Genomic DNA, 20321 nt, shown 5'->3' on the forward strand with positions numbered 1-20321 from the left:
AGAAAATATTTTTCATCTAAATTTTTAAAGAAAATACTCTCCTGAAAACCAAGTTAAATTTTTGTTTAACTAAAAAAAATTTTCATTGACTACCTTTTCTTTTAATAATAAATAAATATAAAAAAATTTAAAAAATAATTTCTTAAAAATTACTTTTCAATAACAAACATAACCTCTTAATAATTTTGATGTCAATTATAAAAATTCCTCGAAGAGAGATGTCAATTCAATGCCGTCCGCATTACTATTGATATTCCGAGCAAATAATGTTCTTGAAGGACGCTTCCCATATGGATGCTCCTTTGCCGTCGTTCCCACACCATTTGGAAGAGGCTAATTTCCTGACAATTTCTCTTATTCATCAAAGTTCACTGCATATGAAAAGAAAATCTCGAAATAAAAATATTTGTTGTAAGTGTAAATCCAAAACTTAGTACCAAGAGCTTAGACAGACGCCTTTCATGTGGAAGGACAGGCAATTAGCAAGAAAACAATCTTGCATCGGTTATTAAGTCTTCAGGAAAGGATTTTATAATACGTTGAGCTGATGTTTATTTTTACATGAGAATTTCTGGTCTTCCCAAGCAGTATCATGCCTTTGGGAATTTAAATATTAATTGTAACTTCTTTGCGAAAATCATGCTTCTCATTTTTTATTCATGCAACACGTAAGAACAAAACTAAGATATAAAAAATTATTTAGGTAGTGGTCAAGTGGTAAAAACTTGAGATCAAAAGGTTTGTTTCCTTTATAGTTTCAGGTTCGAATCCTTGATTGTTTATATGATAGTCATTGGAGGTTTACATGGTCGTTAACTTCAGGACCCATGAGATTAGTTGTAATGCACGCAAGCTAGTTCAGACACTCACGTTAATCTAAAAAAAAAAAGATCTAAGGCTAGTTAACTCGTGTTTTTAAAAAAATTATTTTTTATGTTTTTTTATCATTCTAATATTCTGATTTCAAAAATATTTTTAAAAAATAAAAAAAATATCATTTTAATATATTTTTAAATAAAAAATATTTTAAATACAACTATAACTACAATTCCTAGCATGCCCTGTAGTATTGCTATTCGCCTTGCGACCTGGAAATCTGATTTTAAATCTAAGATTAAGTTAGTGCTCCCTGTTAAGCTAGACATTGTTTGATCAAGTTTATGGCTTTTTCCCCAGCTCATCTTCATTTTTTAAATCTATATTTCATGTTTTTTTTTGTCTTGTTCAAATGATGTTTTCCCGCCGAGCCTCTGTTTTTAAACCTGATAGCTACTCTATATTCTAGAACCTTTTTGTCAATGTCAACGCTTATGATTCATATTAATTGTTCTTTTCGTAGCTAACTGTCAAGCTTTATGCTCCTTCACCAAGTCATCTCGCACAAACATTAATCATAGCAACATAAAATACTAAAAAAAAAAATTATTGAATTTTTTAAATACATGCTTGATTAAAAAAATTATATTTTATTGATAAATTCCACAAAAATTAAAGATTATGTCACAGGTTTTGAGAAGCAGCATTTTGCTGCTTTTCATGTGGGAAGAACCACAACAACGGAGCATGGCTCTATTTTACTAAAGTAAACAGTTTATTTTGTTGAATTTTTTTTAGAAAAATCAGTGTAAAAAATTTATTTTTTTTCAAAAAATTAATGCAATTAATTGATTTTATTTGCATTGTTCACATAAATATAAATAATATTTTTTTTGTTTTTTTAAATTAATCAAACCGATTGTTGCAACCCGGTTAAAAGACCAGGCCCAGTATCCATAGATCATGTGCTACTGGCATTGAGAGAAACGAAAGAAGAGAGGGATGCTAGGATTAGAAGTTTATTCAGTTTTTTTCATGCAGCTAAGTTGGGTTATTTAGATTATGCGTAGATTAAAGCCGGCTTGTCGGGGCTCCAAATTCCTGCTGGGTATAAATATGCCAAAGAGTTGTTGGAAGTTTGTGATGCAAATTGTGATGGAAGGGTTGATCGCTAGGATTTTAGGAGGTATTGATGCTGAACATAAATTTATCCTAATATCGTGTTTTAGGTCATGAGTATAACAAATTAAATAGTGGACTCAGTTATTTTTTTAATAATGGTCTGAGCTAGATTCCTTGCTAGCGAGAGCGGTTTAGAAAGATAAAGGAACACAAACAAGGATTCTTTGAAAATGAACAAATAAATTAAAGCATTACTGATTTTCTACCCACTAACAATGCAACTACTCCTGAACTCAAACTGAACTAGTTGAAGCTAAGAACCTGCCTTCCCAGCTACTGAGATAAGGGGCAAAGGATCCACTTGATGAATAACCATCCGATAGAGAATCCCACTCGGCCTAGCTATAGCTATCGTAATGCATCTCGATGTCAAAGCTTCCTGAACCAACTGAAGCAAGGAATATGAGTAAAAGAGTGCTAGCATCCCTTGCTCTTTATCAATTGCTCAGCGTCGTCTCATCCAAAGGAATAGAACTGGAGGGCGAACTTTCCATCTGTTCCCGTCATAATGTGACTATTGATAGCTTTCTCTATTGAAATGTAATCCAGTTTCGGCTTGCTGTTCAAAGGGTAAAAGGACAGAGGAAAGGGAATAGGTTAGAGATAGAGGTTAGGGACGATTACGAGTGCCTGTTCTGTTTCTTTTTCTAAGTAGTTTTTTTTATCATTTAATAGTGGGGTCATAATAAATTGTAATTCATAATTTTTTTAATTTATTTTTTATAAATTATCTCAATTTTATAATTTTTTTATAAGTTTGGCAAGTTTTAATTTTATTCTATTTATTTTTTGTTTTTTTAATTAGATTTTATAATTTATTTCGATTTACTTTCTATAAATTTACTTTGATCTCTTAATCCAAGTTGCAGGTTTAACACGTTAACCTCAGTTATTTTTCTATTATTTTTTATATTTTTTTTCAATTTCATCCTTCAATACTAAGTTAGTTGAAAATTGAATTTTATAATTTTTTTACATTTGCTTTTTATAAATTTTCTTGATCTCATGATCCAATTTACAAGTTTAATAGATTGATTCGAGTTGAGTATGTTTGTCTTTTCAGGATTCCTTTTTAATTGAGTTTTTTTATTTTTTTTGTTTGCTTTCTACAAGGTTATATCGATTTCATAACTTGGTTATGAGTTTGCCATGTTAAATTGTGAATTGATTCATTTTTTTGTCCTCTTTTAATTAAATATTTTTGTTCAATTTTACTCTTTAACAACTCAAATTTTTTTTAAAAAATAGTTTTTTTTTTAATTTTATCATTTAATATTAGTTTATTTAAAAATTGAGTTTTACAATTTTCTATTTAAAACTATCTTTTTTTGTGGAGTATCTTGGTCTCATGAATTTTTTTTTCTTGATTTCAACTTTTAACTTTGGATTTATTAGAAATAAAGTGTCATAATTTTTTTTATTTTTTATGAGGTTATTTTAATTTCATGATAGGACGCTCGTTTGACATATTAGTTCAAGTTGACTTTAATTGATTTTTTTAATTGATTTGTTTTTTTATTTCATCTTTTAACATTGATTTGATTGAAAATTAAGTTTTATAAATTTTTTTATTTTTTATTAGATTATCCTAACCACATTACCTAAGTTATTGAATTTTTTTTTATTTTATCCTTTAATAATATATTGATTAGGAATTAATTTTTATAATTAATTTTAATTTATTTTTTATAAAAATTATTATGATTATATAACTTGATTCAATCTAATATATTAACATCATAATATTTTAAAAAATACCATAAAATATATAGCTGTATTGATAATAAAAAAAACATGTTATCCAATATAAATTCTAAGTTCATAATTATTATTAATTTTTTTAAAAATAAGTTAATAATTCTTGGATTTTTTTATATTAATTTTTTTTTTAATCTAACTCAAGGTGCAACAAGGCTGGTTTCTACTCCATTGCTTGATCAACGTGTCCTTGTTAGGGCAGGTGATCCGGTACTGGTGATGCCCTTGTGTTATTGAGTCTGTAGGCTGATTATTCATGCCCGAGGATTGAGCTGTTCATTTCTTAACATGCCCTTCAATTCCATGCCCCTTATGTGCTTTTCTGTGTGTGAACCAGCGAAGTTTGAATTACAGGAAATCAAAGGAGGGGAGTATTTTCATGTCTCGATGGATACGAGGGATTTACTCTGTTGCCATATTCGCTATGGTCAGAGCTGGAGATTGTTTTGTGATTGAACAAGAAGGGAATCTGTGGTGAATCTACAGAACTCAAAGATTTTGTGCATCTGATTAAAGCAGAAAGAAACTGATAATAGCTTCAAGTACGTAGAAAACTCATACTAGCATCATGGAAGGAGTCACATTTTACAATAACAAGAACAGCTTGGCACAACTTTAACCTACCAGTACAGGAATCTTGGTTGAAAACATAAGCAGTTTATGCCAAGGATAGCATGAACACAAAAGAACTAAGAAAACCCAGAAGAAAGGCATGACCTTCCCTTCGCCTCGATGACTTGCCTTGTGTCCCCTTGCATCCAGTGAAGGAAGAAGAGGGTAGTTACATTATCCAACACTTGGGATTCTTAGCACCATCTTCTTCCTCTTCTTTCTCGGCATGGTTTGGTGCTGGAAAGCAATTAGTTCAGACAGAAAGAAACCCGAGGACTTTGGATTTTGCCTTGGTTCGGTCTATCTAACATTCCCAGTATATAAGCCTCTTGGACCCAAGAAACAACAGTGAAAGTAAACACACTTAAATCTTTCTTTAATCCATACTTTACCTAAATTTCCGAACATAAAACCAAAGAGAACATATCAACAAAGAAAATTAAAACTTGAAAAACCGGTCCCACGAGGCATCATTCTGTAAATGAGACATGCTTATCCCACTAAGGACCATCTCATTATTCTTCTTTTATGTAGATTACACTGCTCTTTCAATTGGGTGAGGGATTCCACGTGGAGAAAAGACAGAGAGATGGATAATAAGTTGCAGAGTGCCAGAGAAAAAGTTAGAAGACAGGTGTAGGGCTAAGCCATCAAAGATGGAAGAAAATTGTAAATAAATGAAAGGTGGTTAAAGTTGTTCATGGCAACAAAATAGACAATATACCTCTGCTTTTTACAAGGAAGAAGGGCCTTGCACCGTCCACTTATTACCCCATTTTTGTATTTGGATGTGAGAATCTGTGCGTCAAATAGCACTAATCCATGTCAAGTAGGAGAAGTTTTGAAGCTAAATGTGGAAACACTGTGCATGGAGAATAGTCAAAAAGACAAAAGCTAATACTGATGAGAAGTGGTAATGAGTGTGGATATATTTTAATATGTTTCTTCTCTTTGCCTCTTTCAAACAATCGACAGTACCCTTGGATTGAGGAGAGCATGGATAAGCTCTTCTTTTTATGTACAAGTAAGATGGCCTTTTCTGCAACTTATAGCTTCCTTTTCCCCTTTCAGACAAATGAGAAAATATTATGATGATACTGAAATGGAAAGATTTCTGCTTCATATACGTGAACAACAGTGACCCTACTGCATCGATTATACCTTGATTGGACCTGTCGAAATAGACACGAGCTGGACAAAAATTTCTCCTCTTTAGAGGGCCTAACATGTAGACATAATAGCTGACTGACCTATTACGTGCTTGCAGATGCGTCAAAAAACCATAAATGTAGATAGACTGTGGTCGCTCTATGCCTTTTTCCCTGGACCACTCCCAAAATGGAAAGTGTTACAAGGGACTGGCGAAATGAATCCCAGAAAGTATTTGCTTTCTTACAGTATCCTGTCCACTTAGGCCTTCCTCTGAGGCCCAATAGTTAAAATAAAATTTGCAATTTCAAGGCTCGTACGGAAAGGTGGACGTGCCGGAGTGGTTATCGGGCATGACTAGAAATCATGTGGGCTCTGCCCGCGCAGGTTCGAATCCTGCCGTTCACGTTCTTTCTCTTTTTCTACGCGTATGCATGCCGACTGCCATACCATCAAGCGTAGCCTATTTGCCTATTTTTTGCATGTAAAAACTAAAAACAGAGTGCAAGGGGCAGTGAGAAGAAGAGACCAATTCTCAACACTCTAGAAACTGAATGTTAATCAGCAGCAGCAGCAACCACATAACACCACAAAATTATCACTCAATAATCATCAAATTAATCAAACAATGCAAAACAATCTCACAGCTCCACCAACTCCATGCTTACACCATCACAAACACACCACTTTCTTTCCACTCTTCTCATTCCCTTTTAACCAAATTCCTCTACACTCTCACCACCAAAGCCAATGCCAAAGCCAAATCCTCCACTTCTCTACTACACTACGCAAAATCTATATTCAATTCTATACAAAACCCATCTACATTTTGTTACAATACTATCATTAGAGTCCACACTCTCCTGTCTCTCCCTATCCCTGCCCTCCGTTTCTTTACTCAAATGCGCCGTCTTTCTGTCCCTCTTGATTCTCATTCTTTCCCTTTTACCCTCAAAGCCTGCGCGCAGCTTGGCGGGGTTTTTTTAGCGCGTTGTCTTCATTCTCAAGTTCTGAAATTTGGGTTCCTGTCGGATTTGTATGTTATGAATTCTCTTATTCATGGTTATATGGTTTCTGATATGTCAAATGATGCTTGGAAGGTATTCGATGAAAGTCCTCAACGAGATGTGGTTTCTTTTAATGTGTTGATTGATGGGTTCGTTAAGGCTGGTGATGTTGTGAAAGCTAAGGAGTTGTTTGATTTAATGCCTGTGAGGGATTCTGTTTCTTGGAATACGATTATAGCTGGGTGTGCAAAAGGAGATTATTGTGAGGAGGCTATTGAATTGTTTGATTTTATGGTGGATTTAGAGATTAGGCTTGATAACGTTGCATTGGTCTCAACGCTTTCTGCTTGTGCACAGCTAGGAGAACTTGAAAAGGGAAAGAAAATTCATGATTATATTGAAAGGAACGCGATGAAAGTGGATACCTTTTTGTCAACTGGGTTGGTTGATTTCTATGCGAAATGCGGGTGCGTTGACGTTGCTTTAAAGATATTTGACTCGAGTTCAGACAAAAATCTGTTTACTTGGAATGCAATGCTTGTTGGCCTTGCAATGCATGGGTATGGTGAGTTATTGTTGGAGTACTTCTCGCGAATGATAGAGGCTGGGGTAAAACCAGATGGGATTAGCATTTTAGGAGTTTCGGTAGGGTGCAGTCATAGTGGTCTCGTAGATGAAGCAAGGAAGCTTTTTGATGAGATGGAATCTGTTTATGGAGTCCCTCGAGAGCCAAAGCATTACGGGTGTATGGCTGATTTGCTTGGGCGGGCTGGGTTGATTAAAAAAGTGATGGAAATGATACAGGATATGCCCAGAGGAGATGATATGTCTGTGTGGAGTGGTTTGCTGGGAGGATGTCGAATTCACGGGGATGTTGAGATTGCAGAGAAAGCAGCGAAGCACTTGATGGAGTTGAAACCCGATGATGGTGGGGTTTATTCAATTTTGGCTAATGTTTATGCTAATGCAGAACGATGGGAAGATGTAATGAATATCAGGAGATCATTGAGCAGTAATAGGGTGGTAACGAAGATTGCTGGTTTTAGCTTGATTCAATTGGATGGCGTTGCACGTGAGTTTATCGCAGGGGATAGATTGCATTCTGAAAGTGATAAGATATATTTGGTTTTAAATGGAATAAGAGAACATCAAAGTGAACTGAGCTAGATGCCTGAACTTTCAGAATTCGAACACGTACTTGCAACATCTGCATTAGCTGTTTTGGAAGGGAATTTTATATCTGCAAAAATGACCATCAGCTTGTGATACACGGAGACAGCTGGCTGTTAAGCTAGAAATTCTTGAATGGGAACAAATATGTGGGTGCTCTTACAATTGGATGACTTTTCTAATCAAAACATACATATGCAATTATCGGTGGCGTTACCCGGGACAGTCACCCTGTAAAAGAAAGACAACTGTAGTGGAAATGCAAGTTGCGAACTTTCAAACTTCTTCCATCAACAGTGGAAAGCCAATTTTTTCAAGACATTAGCTACTGTCCAAGCAACCACTTATCTCAATGCCAACTGACCACACATCATATAAGGCAACCAATCCTGTGGCAAGAATGGGTATATATTGTGCGGCATAGCAGAGAAGGCAATCTGAAGTATGAATATGATTTCATGCCTGCTTGATATGTTCAATTACTAAAGAAAATAAAGAGCTTCAGAGCTTCCCTCCGGAAACTTGCCAAGTTGCCATAGCGCGTTGCTCATCTTCAGGTAGCCATAGCGCCTTGCTCTTTTTCACTCTGGAGTTTTCCATCTATTCTCCCTTTCCGTCTCAACTAGTCTTCAAATCATGTAATATTTATAGTGCTTTCTGTTTTTTCTTATCAGAATGCAAGCTCAACCTACTAGCAATGCTGCTCCTTACAAAGGGATGTCCGATGTATTTTGGAGGACATTTCAGAATGAAGGTTATAATGGCTTTTACAAGGAATTTTTCCAAATCTTCGAGGGTTGTGCCAGCAGTAAGCATAACATATATGGTTTACGAGGCTATGAAAAAGAGCCTAGATCTTGATTAGGGATTGCAACTGTCATACACTCTGGCATCTAAATTGATGCCAGATCTGGAATAATGTTTATGGTTTTTCAATGGTTTTTTGATAAGGAAAATTAAGAATAAGATTACTTGTCAAGTAGGTGATACAATTTTCTGAATTATACAATAGGCAGTAATCCCCTGCAGGATTTGGGGCTCATACTTTTGTCACTTGGGCTTAACAATTGGTTGAGGTTATGCTAGAGGATTGGGGGTTCAGCTGTTTACTACAGATTTTGAAGCATGATGTTAACTGAATTAATTTTGTTTAATTTTATCCTGATTAATTTTTTTCTAGGGTTTGGATGACAAAAAATGGGTCCTTTTCTCTTTCTTTCCTTTTTTTTTTGGGTGATTTCAACCAAGTTCTAAGGTTGCATTTTTTAGATTCTTACATGTCCTGGAAGATAGACTTGACCTCTATAATTAATTGAGTCATGTTGCAATCATATGCTAGCCTGAGTTAAACTGTTTTTAATTAGTTTGGTGGCTTCTAGATGTCTGCTATAGTTATTTGAGGGAAATATATGGAAGCAATCAAGAAGCTTTATGTGTGGATTTTCTTTTGAAGATTGTAGTTGCTATATGGTATGTTTGCAGGGCACGAAGTGATTAAGAATTGGGATATAAGTCAGGAAATGTTGTATATGTTTGCTTTAAACTTGCAAAGGCACAACCCTGTGGTTCTTTGGAGTGGAAAGATGTCTTTGGTGGCACTTTACTTAATTTTTGTATGAGTTTGCCTGAAATTTGTTGGAAGCATAATCAAATAATAATTGTTTTTTATTGTGTTTTCCAACACACATGCTATCTAACTTTTATGATTTGAGTTTTTAGATAAGCATGAACTTAAAGCATAAAAACCTGACATGAAGGGGAAGCTGACAGACACTCGTACCAAAATCATTGTTGTCTCAACACCTCCTCAAAGATCAACTCACGGTGAGTTGATTTGATGAATTTCCGCTATAAGAATTTGTTAAGAATGCACGTTTTGGATTTTAAGAATAGAAAAACAGTATATCAGTGCTTTGAAAAGACACTTGATGATTGGATGCAATCTAAAAAAACATAAAATATATAATGTCATAAGTTTTCATGATTGAAGATATCTAGATGTATTCGACATGTATATCTCTCAAGATTATAGAATAATAATTAAAAAAATGGTCATTTATCCATGATTTATATAGATAAAATGGATGTTGCACAAAAATATTTAATAAAAGTAACATTGTGTTTCTTGATGGTGATGTAAAGTTATGAAAGATTGTTTTTCAACCTACAGCTACTTGAGAAGCAAAAGACATAAATTATCGGCTTTTGGGGAGACTTGTTTTTGAACTTTTGGATGGTAAAACTAAATCATTGCCAAGTGATATCTTACACATTCTAAACACTTGCAAACATGGAGGACATGTTTGTCAAACCCATGTTATCTTAGATTTTCTAAACACTTGCAAGGAATGTAAATTTGTGTTTTAGCAATTACATATGAGAAGAAATAAATCAAACAAGAATTGTATTTATTGCTCCTGATATACAAACGAAGAGAAATAAGAGGATGCTTAGACTTTGCCAAATGGAATGATTCTTAATAGGGTAACCAAAGCAAAATTTATTGTTGATGTCCTGTTTTCCTCACGAGGATCATGGATTTTTCAAGAATTTCATTCATGAGAGTTTTGAGAACAATGACCTAGCTACCACCCTTCACATGTTTTCAAACCCTTGTTTTGTTTCTCCGAGGATAAAAATAGCTAATCTTCACAACCCAACTCAAGTTATTATCGCAGCGAGAACTAAAAAATCAAAACTTAAATATAATTGCTGAGCTGAATGAAAAAAAAGTCTTTTCTAGGTAAAATATTCAAAAATATTTCTCCTCAAACAGTGATGATCAATAAGGTATCTTGTAATATCATTCAAGTTATGAATATTGCTTCCATTTATTTTTTTTACACTACTTTACATGAATTCAAAGTAGATATTACTAAAGTTCAAAGAATTATCTTTCGAGATAGAATAATAGATTTGTAAAGAAATTAATTTAGTGCTGAAATTTCTTGTTTAAAATTGTAAAGGGATGTGCAAGACTCAGCATATCTAGTTGATCATCGTGTTTTTAAGTGTCTTATCAAACTTTTTAAGAATACAATAAAAATGAATAAGAGATTCAAGGAACTCGTAGTGAAAAAAATGATACGCACCCTCACTTATTTATAAGATACAACCATTGTTGTTATGAGATTATCTTGTAAACAGAATACAAGTAATATTCGAGATTCCTCAACACTCTATATTTATGAGAAATTGGTGGTGAAAGATGCAAGTATTCGAATTTATGATCCTGAAGTGCCTCATCAAGTAATTAGAAAATATTTTTGACCAAGTTTGAGAACAAGTATTCGAGTTATATAACATCCTAATAGAAATACTCTTTAGAATTAGTCGCGTGCAATTCTTTTTCTACAAAAATGAGAGGAGTTCAATCATATTGATTTTGATGACGTATATGAAGATATAATAAAAGTCTATGTGTATTTTTTTATGTATGGAATTGCAATCTTGATTATGATGAAATGAGAGATATGAGATTTAAAATTCATTTTATAATAAGGTTGAACTAACCATTAAACATTAAAAAGGCTAATTAGTCTGTTGGTAATTAAGAGTGTTTGGTGCATGTTGTGGTCTCTTTTATTTTTCAACTCAATTTCTCTAGTGTTACTTTTGTAATCAAATTCATTTTAATAAAACATTACTTTTAATTCTAGGTTATGGTAGTTTTTAATTTGATTTTTATAATGCAAAATATTGATCTTTGGTGCTGTCTTGTTAGATAAATATCATTTCAAGCTACTCTTTAACCCTGTTCTTGTTATTTTATTATTTTTCTCTACAACATCATTTCATTTCAGTTTTGGGATACTTGCTTTATCATTAAATGATTGCAATAAGTACAGTTTCTTATTGCACCGCATACAACAGGAAATTCAAGCCTATATCTTTTGTGTAATGACTTATAATAAACTTGTCATCAACATTTTATGTTGCATGCAGTACATTGAGAAACTATACTTCCTGCAATTATATAATAATTAGGCAAGTGTTCAAACACTAAAATTAGATGATGTTATAAAGCAAAAAAATGAAATAGCAAGAACAAAGTTGAAGGGTAGCTTGAAATGATATTTGTTTAAAAAGGTAATGTAAATGATTATTGTTTCGCATTATAAAAATAAAATTAAAATCTAACATAATCTGGAATTGAAAGTAATGTTTTATTAAAATGAATTTAACTATAAAAGTAACATAAAAGAAGCTGAGTGGGAAAATAAGATATCACAATATACACTAAACTCTTTTAAAATGAATTTTAAACTTCATATCTCTTATTTCACCATAATTAAGATTGCAATTTCATGCATAAAAAATATATGCAAGCTTTACCATACCTTCATATACGTTATGAAAATCATTATGATTGAATTCCTCCCATCTTTGTAAAAAGAGAATTGAACGTGATCGACATAGATTTTTTATATTAGGTTGTTATATAACTCGAATATTTGTTCTCAAACCTGGTTTAAAATATTTTTTAATCACTTGATGAGTTACTTAAAGATTATAAATTTGAACCCTTGAACTTTTCACCATCAATTTCTCATAAATGTAGAGTGCTGGAAAATCTCATATATTACTTATATTAAAGTTATAAGAGAATCCCATAAAAATAATGGTTGTATCTTGTAAATAAGTGAGGCTACTTATCATTTTTCACTACGAGTTCCTTGAATCTCTTATTTGTCTCTATGGAATTCTTAAAAAGTTTGCTATGACACTCAAAGGCACTATTAGTGGCTAGATATGTTAAGCATTGAACATCCTTTTATAGTTTTGGACAAGAAATTTCAGCACAGGTTTAATTTCTTTATAAATCTATTCTTCTATCTCGAGAAATAATTATTTAAACTTTAGTAATATTTACTTTGAATTCATGCAAAGTAGTGTAAAAAAATAAATGAAAGTAATATTCATAACTTGAATGACATTATAAGATATCTTATTGATCATTGTTGTTTTAGGATAAATATTTCTGAATATTCTACCTAGATAGACTTATTTTTTATACAGCTCAGCAATTATATTCGAGTTTTGATTTTTTAGTTCTTGCTAAGATAATAACTTGTGCTGGGTTGTGAAGATTAACTATTTTTATCCTCGGAGAAAAGAAACAGGGGTTTGAAAAAATATGAAGGGTAGTAGCTAATTCATTATTCTTAGATCTCTCACGAATGAAATTCTTGGAAAATTCATGATCCTCAAAAGAAAAACAGGACATATCAATAGTAAGTTTTGCTTTGGTTACCCTATTAAGAATCATTACATTTGGCCAAGTCTAAGCATCATCCCATTTCTCTTTGTTTGCATATCAAGAGCGACAAATATAATTCTTGTTTGGTTTATTTCTTCTCATATATAATTGCTAAAACACAAATTTACATCCATTGCAAGTGTTAAGAAAGTCAAAGATAACTGAGTTTGACAAACATGTCTTCCATGTTTAGAATGTGTAAGATATTACTTGGCAGTGATTTAGTTTTACCATCCAAAAGTTAAAAAACAAGTCCCCCTAAAAACTGATAATCTATGTCCTTTGCTTTCCTAGTAGCCGTTTCAATCAATCTTCCACAACTTTACATCACCATTAAGAAACACAATGTTGCTTTTATCAAATATTTTTGTACAATATCCACTATATCTATGTGAATCATGGATAAATGACATCATTCCTTTAATTATTGTTCTATAATCTTAAGAGATATATAGGTTGAATATATATAGATATCTTCAATGATGAAAATTTATGACATTATGTACTCCATGTTTTTTTAGATTGCACCCAGTCATCAAGTGTCTTTTCAAAGTATTGATTTACTATTTTTCTACTCTTAAAATCCAAAACGTTCTTAAAATCCAAAACGTGCATCCTTAACAAATTTTTATAGGTGAAATTCATCAACTCACCGTGAGTTAATTTCTGAATAAGTATTGGGTCAACAATGATTTGGGTACTAGTGTCTGTGAGCTTTCCCTTCATGTCCTTTGGATTATAAGAGTAGCTGAATGTTGAGTTTTTACACTTTTGATTTATACTTATCTGAAAACACAAATTATAAAAGTTAGATAGTGTGTGTTGGAAAAGAATGTATGTCCTCTGTTGTGACTGTGGTGTCACAGCAGATCATTTGTAAGAAAAAAAAAGTTCTCATTTTAGATGGAGCAGTGAAAACAGAAGAAGAAAACACCGTTTTTTTTTTCCAGAAAAGCTCCTGTATCTTTCTCCAAGAAAAACCCTAGCTTTTTAGCAGCATTGACAAGTCTGTGAGAGAGAAAAGGAGTTGACAAATGAAAGAGCTCTTGTATCTTCTAACACCCAAGATTTTCGGCAACCTTGACAAATAAAAGAGTAGAGAGAGGGGATGTGTGTAGCTAGAGTAATGTGACAGGGAAGGGGTGCAGGTGGTATCTTCTACTGATCACTGTAGTAGGTTTCCATTATTATTATTATAAACATTAAAGATGCTCAGGTGATTGCTTCAGTGTTTAAATTTTAGAATTTGGATCCCATTTATGAAGAGATTCTCCAACTTTTATGGTAGCGCAGCTGGTTGCAGTTCAGATCAAAGGGATGTTCTGCGATTAAATGTTTGGAACAAACAGTGGTTGTTCTGATATTACAGCACTATGGTTGCCAGGTAAATTCACTTTACTCGGATGCTATTCTGATATTACATGAGAATTAAACTAAGCATTCATGTTTTATGATGATCGATAAACTCCTCCAATAGCGTGCTTGAATCAGTATTCTCTCTTAGAGAATTAATATAAAACTATTTTTTGAGCCCTCACCCAACAGCTTAGACACCTTTAATTGCCAAGTGAATTGCACTGAAGCGAAGTTTATGATTGATGCTAGTAATTACAAATTTATTAGCATCTTCAAACTAATCTCCAACAGTGTCATATGTTTACAGAAACAGATGAATGCAATCATAGTCTAGGGTCAATTCGTTTACAGAAAACCATTTTTCAAGTTCTATCTTGCACTAGCATTAAACCCTGCCTGGCCAGCAGGTCGGCTCACCCCTACCTCTGGTCTGGCGTTAAAAACAATCAACTTTAAATTGACTTGATTTAACTTACTTAACATGATAGCCAACCCCAATCAGATTTTTATTTTGTGTTTTTTCTCAAAAAAATCTTATTTTTTTCGTATATTGTATTGACCTAAATTATGACTTCAATTTTTCTTGGATTTACTTGAATCGAATTTAGGCCTGTTTATTTTTTATTTCAAACAAGGCCTAAATATAACTGAAATTATCACAGCAATTGTAAGTGATATGGTATTTTCCCACTTGAGAATTATGCTAAAGATTTGCCCCTCACAGGAAACGAACATCAAAATCAAAGCCATTGGATTGTCATTTTATGTAAATTTAATGGTCATATTTATCAGCAATACGTGAAGTATAAGCATTTTAGACCTTACTCGGAATGAAGTTTTTCTAACCTGTGAATGTCCGACTTGAAGTCCTTTCGAGGAGATGAAACATTATAGTTCGGTAGGATTTTGACTTGTGTTCAGGGGCCAATACGATGACTTTGACTGCGTTTTTCTAAATCTTGATCGTGTTGACCGAGTTGATTTGTAGCTCCAACCATGCCGCCCAAACATTCCCCATTAATATATAATATTCCAGAATAAATAAATAAATAAAATGAAAATGATTTTACCTCGTATTATGGGATGGTTTTCGTAGGCTTCTGTAATAGGAATAGCATAATATAAGATTCTCAAATACCAATTATATACACGAGAAAAAGAATTAAAAGTACGCACGGGTCGTTGGATTATAGGTTTAAAGGGAGATCCACTTTTAGATCCTACTAATCTCAGGATTCGTGTATATTTTTATATTTTTTTATTAAATTCTCTTGAATTATGCTTAATATTGATAATTGTTTCGTACGAAATTAAAATTATACGTACATATAAGTTGTTGAGAGAACTACCAGGTACGTAAGTGATTAATAATTTGAGTTATTATTTATAAAATAATTAAAAATAGAAGCATTTTTAATTCTTCATTTATTTTTGTTAAAGTGAATTTAATAAATTAATTGTATAAGGATTGTTTTATCGTGGTGCATTTTTTGTTTTGGTATATGTAGAATAATATTATTGAAAGTGTTTTAAGAAAATGCTATCAAGTTAAAAATCATCAAAACTGATAATTGTATGCATCTTTCAATGATTTTGACATTATATAAAAATTTAAGTTCTATCATTTATTATTATTTTTCCCCTCCAAATACTAAATATCAGTCCACGGTAATTATGACTGTTATAATTATAAAACATCAAAATCATTGATATACTTGAAATATCAAAATAATAATCATTTATTATTATTATTATTATTGTTATTATTTTGCCCCTGCAAAAACTTAGTATCAGGAAACTGTAATTATGAATGCTATAATATGCTTTAAATATGATATTAAAATATTCTTATGCTATAATATGCTTTAAATATCAAAAGTATTGTTTTATAGCTATTTTCCTTTTAAAGACGTTTTCCTTTAGCCTTGAAAAGGATGTATAAAGGGCTACGAAAGGTTATGCGCACACATGTATAAAGTGACTAATTTAACCTCAATATAATCCCTGTTTTACCCTTAAAGCTATAAAATTAGAGGCTGATTGAGAATTTTTAAAATATTTTTAAAAAATTTATTTTTTATTTTTATTAAAATTTAATATAGTTTGTACATTTTGAATTATTTTGATATATTAATATTAAAAATAATATTTTAAAAATAAAAAAATATATTAATATATATTTTAATATAAAAAATTATTTTAAAAATAATAACTACCCTACGATCGAACATACTTTTAGTGGTGTTTCTAATGCATTGCTGGGAATCGATTCTGTGACCCCTACCCTGCCCCCACGCTTCAGAAGGATTCTTGACACGTGTTTGATGCCAAGTTTTTAAATATGGAATTTTACGATGAATATATACTCAAAAATAGTTATTCAACTATTACAGATTATTTCCATAACTACCCCTGCCCGTTATTTCCACGTGCCCATTTCAAGTTTTTTTTGTTTAATTAATTTGAATATCTATTAATTTATATGTAATCCCACAAATTCTAAAATTAACAATAATTTCAAAGTTTTCAATCTCGCAAAAATATTTGTTGCTCAAATCTCATATTAGATTAGTCCTCCAAGTATATACATCGTTTTTATTAGGTCCCTCAATTAACAATCGCATCAACATAATCCCCTGTATATATACCTTTCATCGATCGTATCCTTCTGGTAAAACAATTAAAGACAATCATATTTACATTTTTCTAACTAATCCTGATTTTCTCAACTCTTGGATGTGATGTTTGAACGTTTCTTTCAATTTAAGACAAGTACAGAGAATTAAAACATGATTAAAGTAATTAGTCTAGAAGAAGTACTTCCACCTCATATGTTTAAAAGAATTAGTATGGATTAATCTAAAAAAAAAAAAAGAATTAGTATGGATTAAAAAAGTACATGATGATTAACACGAGCTTCGACAACTTATCATATTATTTAATAGAATGATTTGATTAAGAACAAATATACAAATGGAAAGAACTAGCCACCTAGAACATCTGAAAAATGGGACTTTAAAAATGGAGCTTCACTGTTCATATGAGCAGCGATGTTCACGTGAACAGTTAAATTGCTAATTTTTCTCTTTTCTTTTCTCTTTAAATTTATTTTTTCCTCGGTTTAATTTCTTTTTAGCTTAATTAAGTGAAATTAGCCTTCAAACTATAATAGATTTATACAATTAAAAGAAAAATAATTGAAATGTAAGTCATTAAGATAATATATATATGATCCAAAACTTTACAATTTTTTTTAATCCTAGTGTTTTTTTTTAAAAAAAATACTCAATAAGAGAAAGTGACTTATTGAAAAATGAATTCTGCTAGGACAGAGGTGAGTTTTTGAGATCATTCTCTCCTCTTCCTCAGCTTTGGTTTCCAAATTCCAATCAATTTGGGTTTGCAAGATTTAAACTTGCTACTGAGAGGGTTATTTACACATCTCAATACTTATTTCCAGCCTTCTACTTTTAAATTATGGTCAATCACATGTGAAAGACAAATTTGTTCATTGTCCTTCTACTGCACTTTTAACATTTAGCTCCTTTTAGTTATCTTTAATTTTTTTCTTACGCATGTTGCCTTTTCCTTTGTGGTCCTTCTCTGCATTTTGATTCCTTTTGACTATTGACTTTGCTTTCCTTTTCCCCTTAAGTTTGAAAAATAACTTTTCCTATTTTCTTTTAAAAGGCTATGTTTTGATGCTCAAATCCAAAGGATTTTACATGTTGTTTTCAGTCAAATGGGTTGCGTTGTCTTTGCTTTTGTTGAACTATCATTTGTAGCATTGTTCATTGTCCATTTTTTTGTTAGTATCGTAGTTAAAGTTTAGATTGTGCTGTCCCTGCTAAAAAGTCCTGCCTGGACTGGTGTAATAGGTTGTTTAAGGTGAGACATTTGAGGTTGATTGATGCTTCTGTTTGTGGTTTTTTCATCTTGAATTTAGGTGCGAATTTGGCTGATACGTTGATTTATACATCTGAAAATATTTCTTTTACATGTTGTTTTATCCTTTGTAGGCCTTTTTAGAATCTTTAATCCAGTAGACTATTGGCTTTGCTATCCACTTTCAAGGTATGTTTGACAGGGTATTTTCATGTCTTATTTTTTTATTAGGCATTGTTCTGGTTCTTAGTTGTTTTGTTCATTCTTTCAAGTTATTTTCTACTAAATTTGTTTAAATATCTTGTTGTAGAAGGAACTTAAATTGAATTAGTCAATGCTCATTCTTTGTTTGCATGATAGCTTAAGATTGGGGTGTTGTTTTGCTTTGCTGGAAAATATATGCTTGGTGATATGGATTTGTCTAAAAGGAGCTGTTTAAACTCATGTTAGAGGTTATTTTAAGAAATACATTCCAGAATGAAATGAAAAATGTTTAAGAACAAAAAATAACAGTATATTGAAGATTTTTTTATTTGGGTGTTAGCTGCTAGGTTGACTGATGAAATGATTCAGACAATCAAGGTTATTACTTCTACGCGTAAAACAAGAGAATTAGATTGTTTATTGGTTTGACATGTTCATTTAAGGTGCTGCATGTTGAATTAAGAATTTTTGACCTGTTGCGGATTGTTTCTCAGCTTGGATCCATGTAGAAGTTGCTTAGAGTCGGGGAGTTTGTTCCTGGGTCATCGCCTCCCTTTCTGCAAAAAACAAATCATAGATTTTTACTATAGTTTTGTTGAGGAAATCACAACAGATAGTACAGACCTATTACAGCCGTTAGTTTCCTTTCCTTTCCTTTCTTTTCGATTGATAAAATCGTTGCTTTTGCCTCCATTTCAGTACCTGTTAAGGAACTATTGCATTGATTGGTCTTTCAACATTATATAGAAAATTAGGTTGTTGTTCCATCTTACACAGTAAAGGGCATGACAGTTTGAGTTATCTGTAGCTCTTTTAATTCCTTTTTTGTCACCTGCTTTGCTGCATTTTACCCTTACAATTGTTGAAGGTTTGGCCAGCACATTGCACTCCCTTCCCCTGTTTTTTTATGCCAGCAGCAATGTTTTTGGCGATAAAATCTCCCTTCTTTTCCAGGACCATTAAACATTTTCATGCTTCGTTTTCCTTGCTCTCTTTAGTTTGTTTAGGTTGCTGCCATCTTGACAGCTTTACATGTATGTTAGTTACTTGGTTCTAGCTATTTGTGCATGACATTCAAATGGTGTCTGTAATTTCTACCTGAGAATGGAACACACTGTCACTCGACATGGAAAAAAACTCCACATCCATTTAATTAAGCTTTTCTTACCCCTTGCTTCATTGAAGGGTATTTAACTAAGTTGGATTAATTGGCAGCACAATGTATCCGGACATTAAAATATCAACAAATTCAATGAAGAGGTCAATAATTCAGTTTAAATAAAATCAGACGAATGCAGTCAAACCATAATCAGTGATCATTAAAAGGGTTCATCACATTATCTAAATACAGAAGCAAGCGGCGCTAACTTCTGCAATTTTTTTGCTGCTTTAAAAACAGAATAATGGTTTGCTCGGAAATGCTAAAAAAAGAAATGCAAAGACAGGCAAGTAGAGTAACCAAGACGTAACCATTCTATTACCTCAAGGCCTTCCAATACTACCTCGATGGTGCTATAGAAAAAGACAAATAATGATTGTGGTTTAGATAATTTCCAGGTCCTCCACATTATTGTTGATATTCTGAAAAATCATTGAGGTTTACGTTCTGTTTGTTTAATGTAAAGTAATTTTTTTAAGAAAATAAATTTCAGGAAAATAAATTATTTTATAATGTTTGGTATTGTAATAGAAAATAAGCAGAAAAATATTTTTCAGTATTTGATTATATCATGGAAAATAAGCTGGAAAATAATTTATTAATATTTTATTTTTTTCAAGTTTATTAGAATAATGAGGAATAAATATTACAAATAAAAAAGTTGAATGAGAATGAAATTAAAAAAAATAATATAATTTTATAAATTATCTCAAATAAAATAAATAATAATCTAAATAATAGAGATCAAATCTAAAAAATAAAA

The 20321-nt window shown here is 31.9% G+C and overlaps 1 protein-coding gene, 2 long non-coding RNA genes and 1 other non-coding gene across 7 annotated transcripts in view; 2 read left to right on the plus strand and 2 right to left on the minus strand.

The window, feature by feature from the left end:
* Positions 1-4482: 4482 nt before the first annotated feature.
* Positions 4483-5526, minus strand: LOC105110239 (uncharacterized). Its single transcript, XR_839431.1, has 2 exons — positions 5093-5526; positions 4483-4760 (listed from the first exon to the last, which is right to left on the minus strand). It is a non-coding gene; the product is annotated as an uncharacterized LOC105110239 (long non-coding RNA).
* A 317-nt stretch (positions 5527-5843) lies between these two features.
* On the plus strand, positions 5844-5925 carry TRNAS-AGA (transfer RNA serine (anticodon AGA)). Its single transcript has one exon. It is a non-coding gene; the product is annotated as a tRNA-Ser (tRNA).
* A 4-nt stretch (positions 5926-5929) lies between these two features.
* The window catches only part of LOC105110244 (pentatricopeptide repeat-containing protein At5g61800-like), a 24470-nt gene continuing 10078 nt past the window's right edge, over positions 5930-20321 (plus strand). For 3 of the 4 annotated variants that reach the window (XM_011005220.1, XM_011005222.1, XM_011005223.1), the window contains exon 1: positions 5930-8251. In XM_011005220.1, coding sequence (XP_011003522.1) covers positions 6072-7691 — 1620 coding nt within the window. In that variant the 5' untranslated portion in view covers positions 5930-6071 and the 3' untranslated portion in view covers positions 7692-8251. Of the gene's footprint in view, positions 8252-8368; positions 8655-20321 lie in introns of those variants that run through there. The other variant, XM_011005219.1, reaches the window with a different exon arrangement.
* On the minus strand, positions 18104-18672 carry LOC105110243 (uncharacterized). The gene is made up of 2 exons (XR_839433.1): positions 18311-18672; positions 18104-18198 (listed from the first exon to the last, which is right to left on the minus strand). It is a non-coding gene; the product is annotated as an uncharacterized LOC105110243 (long non-coding RNA).

Source organism: Populus euphratica, unplaced genomic scaffold, assembly GCF_000495115.2.
Source record: "Populus euphratica unplaced genomic scaffold, PopEup_1.0 scaffold246.1, whole genome shotgun sequence".
NCBI classification, from domain to species: Eukaryota; Viridiplantae; Streptophyta; class Magnoliopsida; order Malpighiales; family Salicaceae; genus Populus; species Populus euphratica.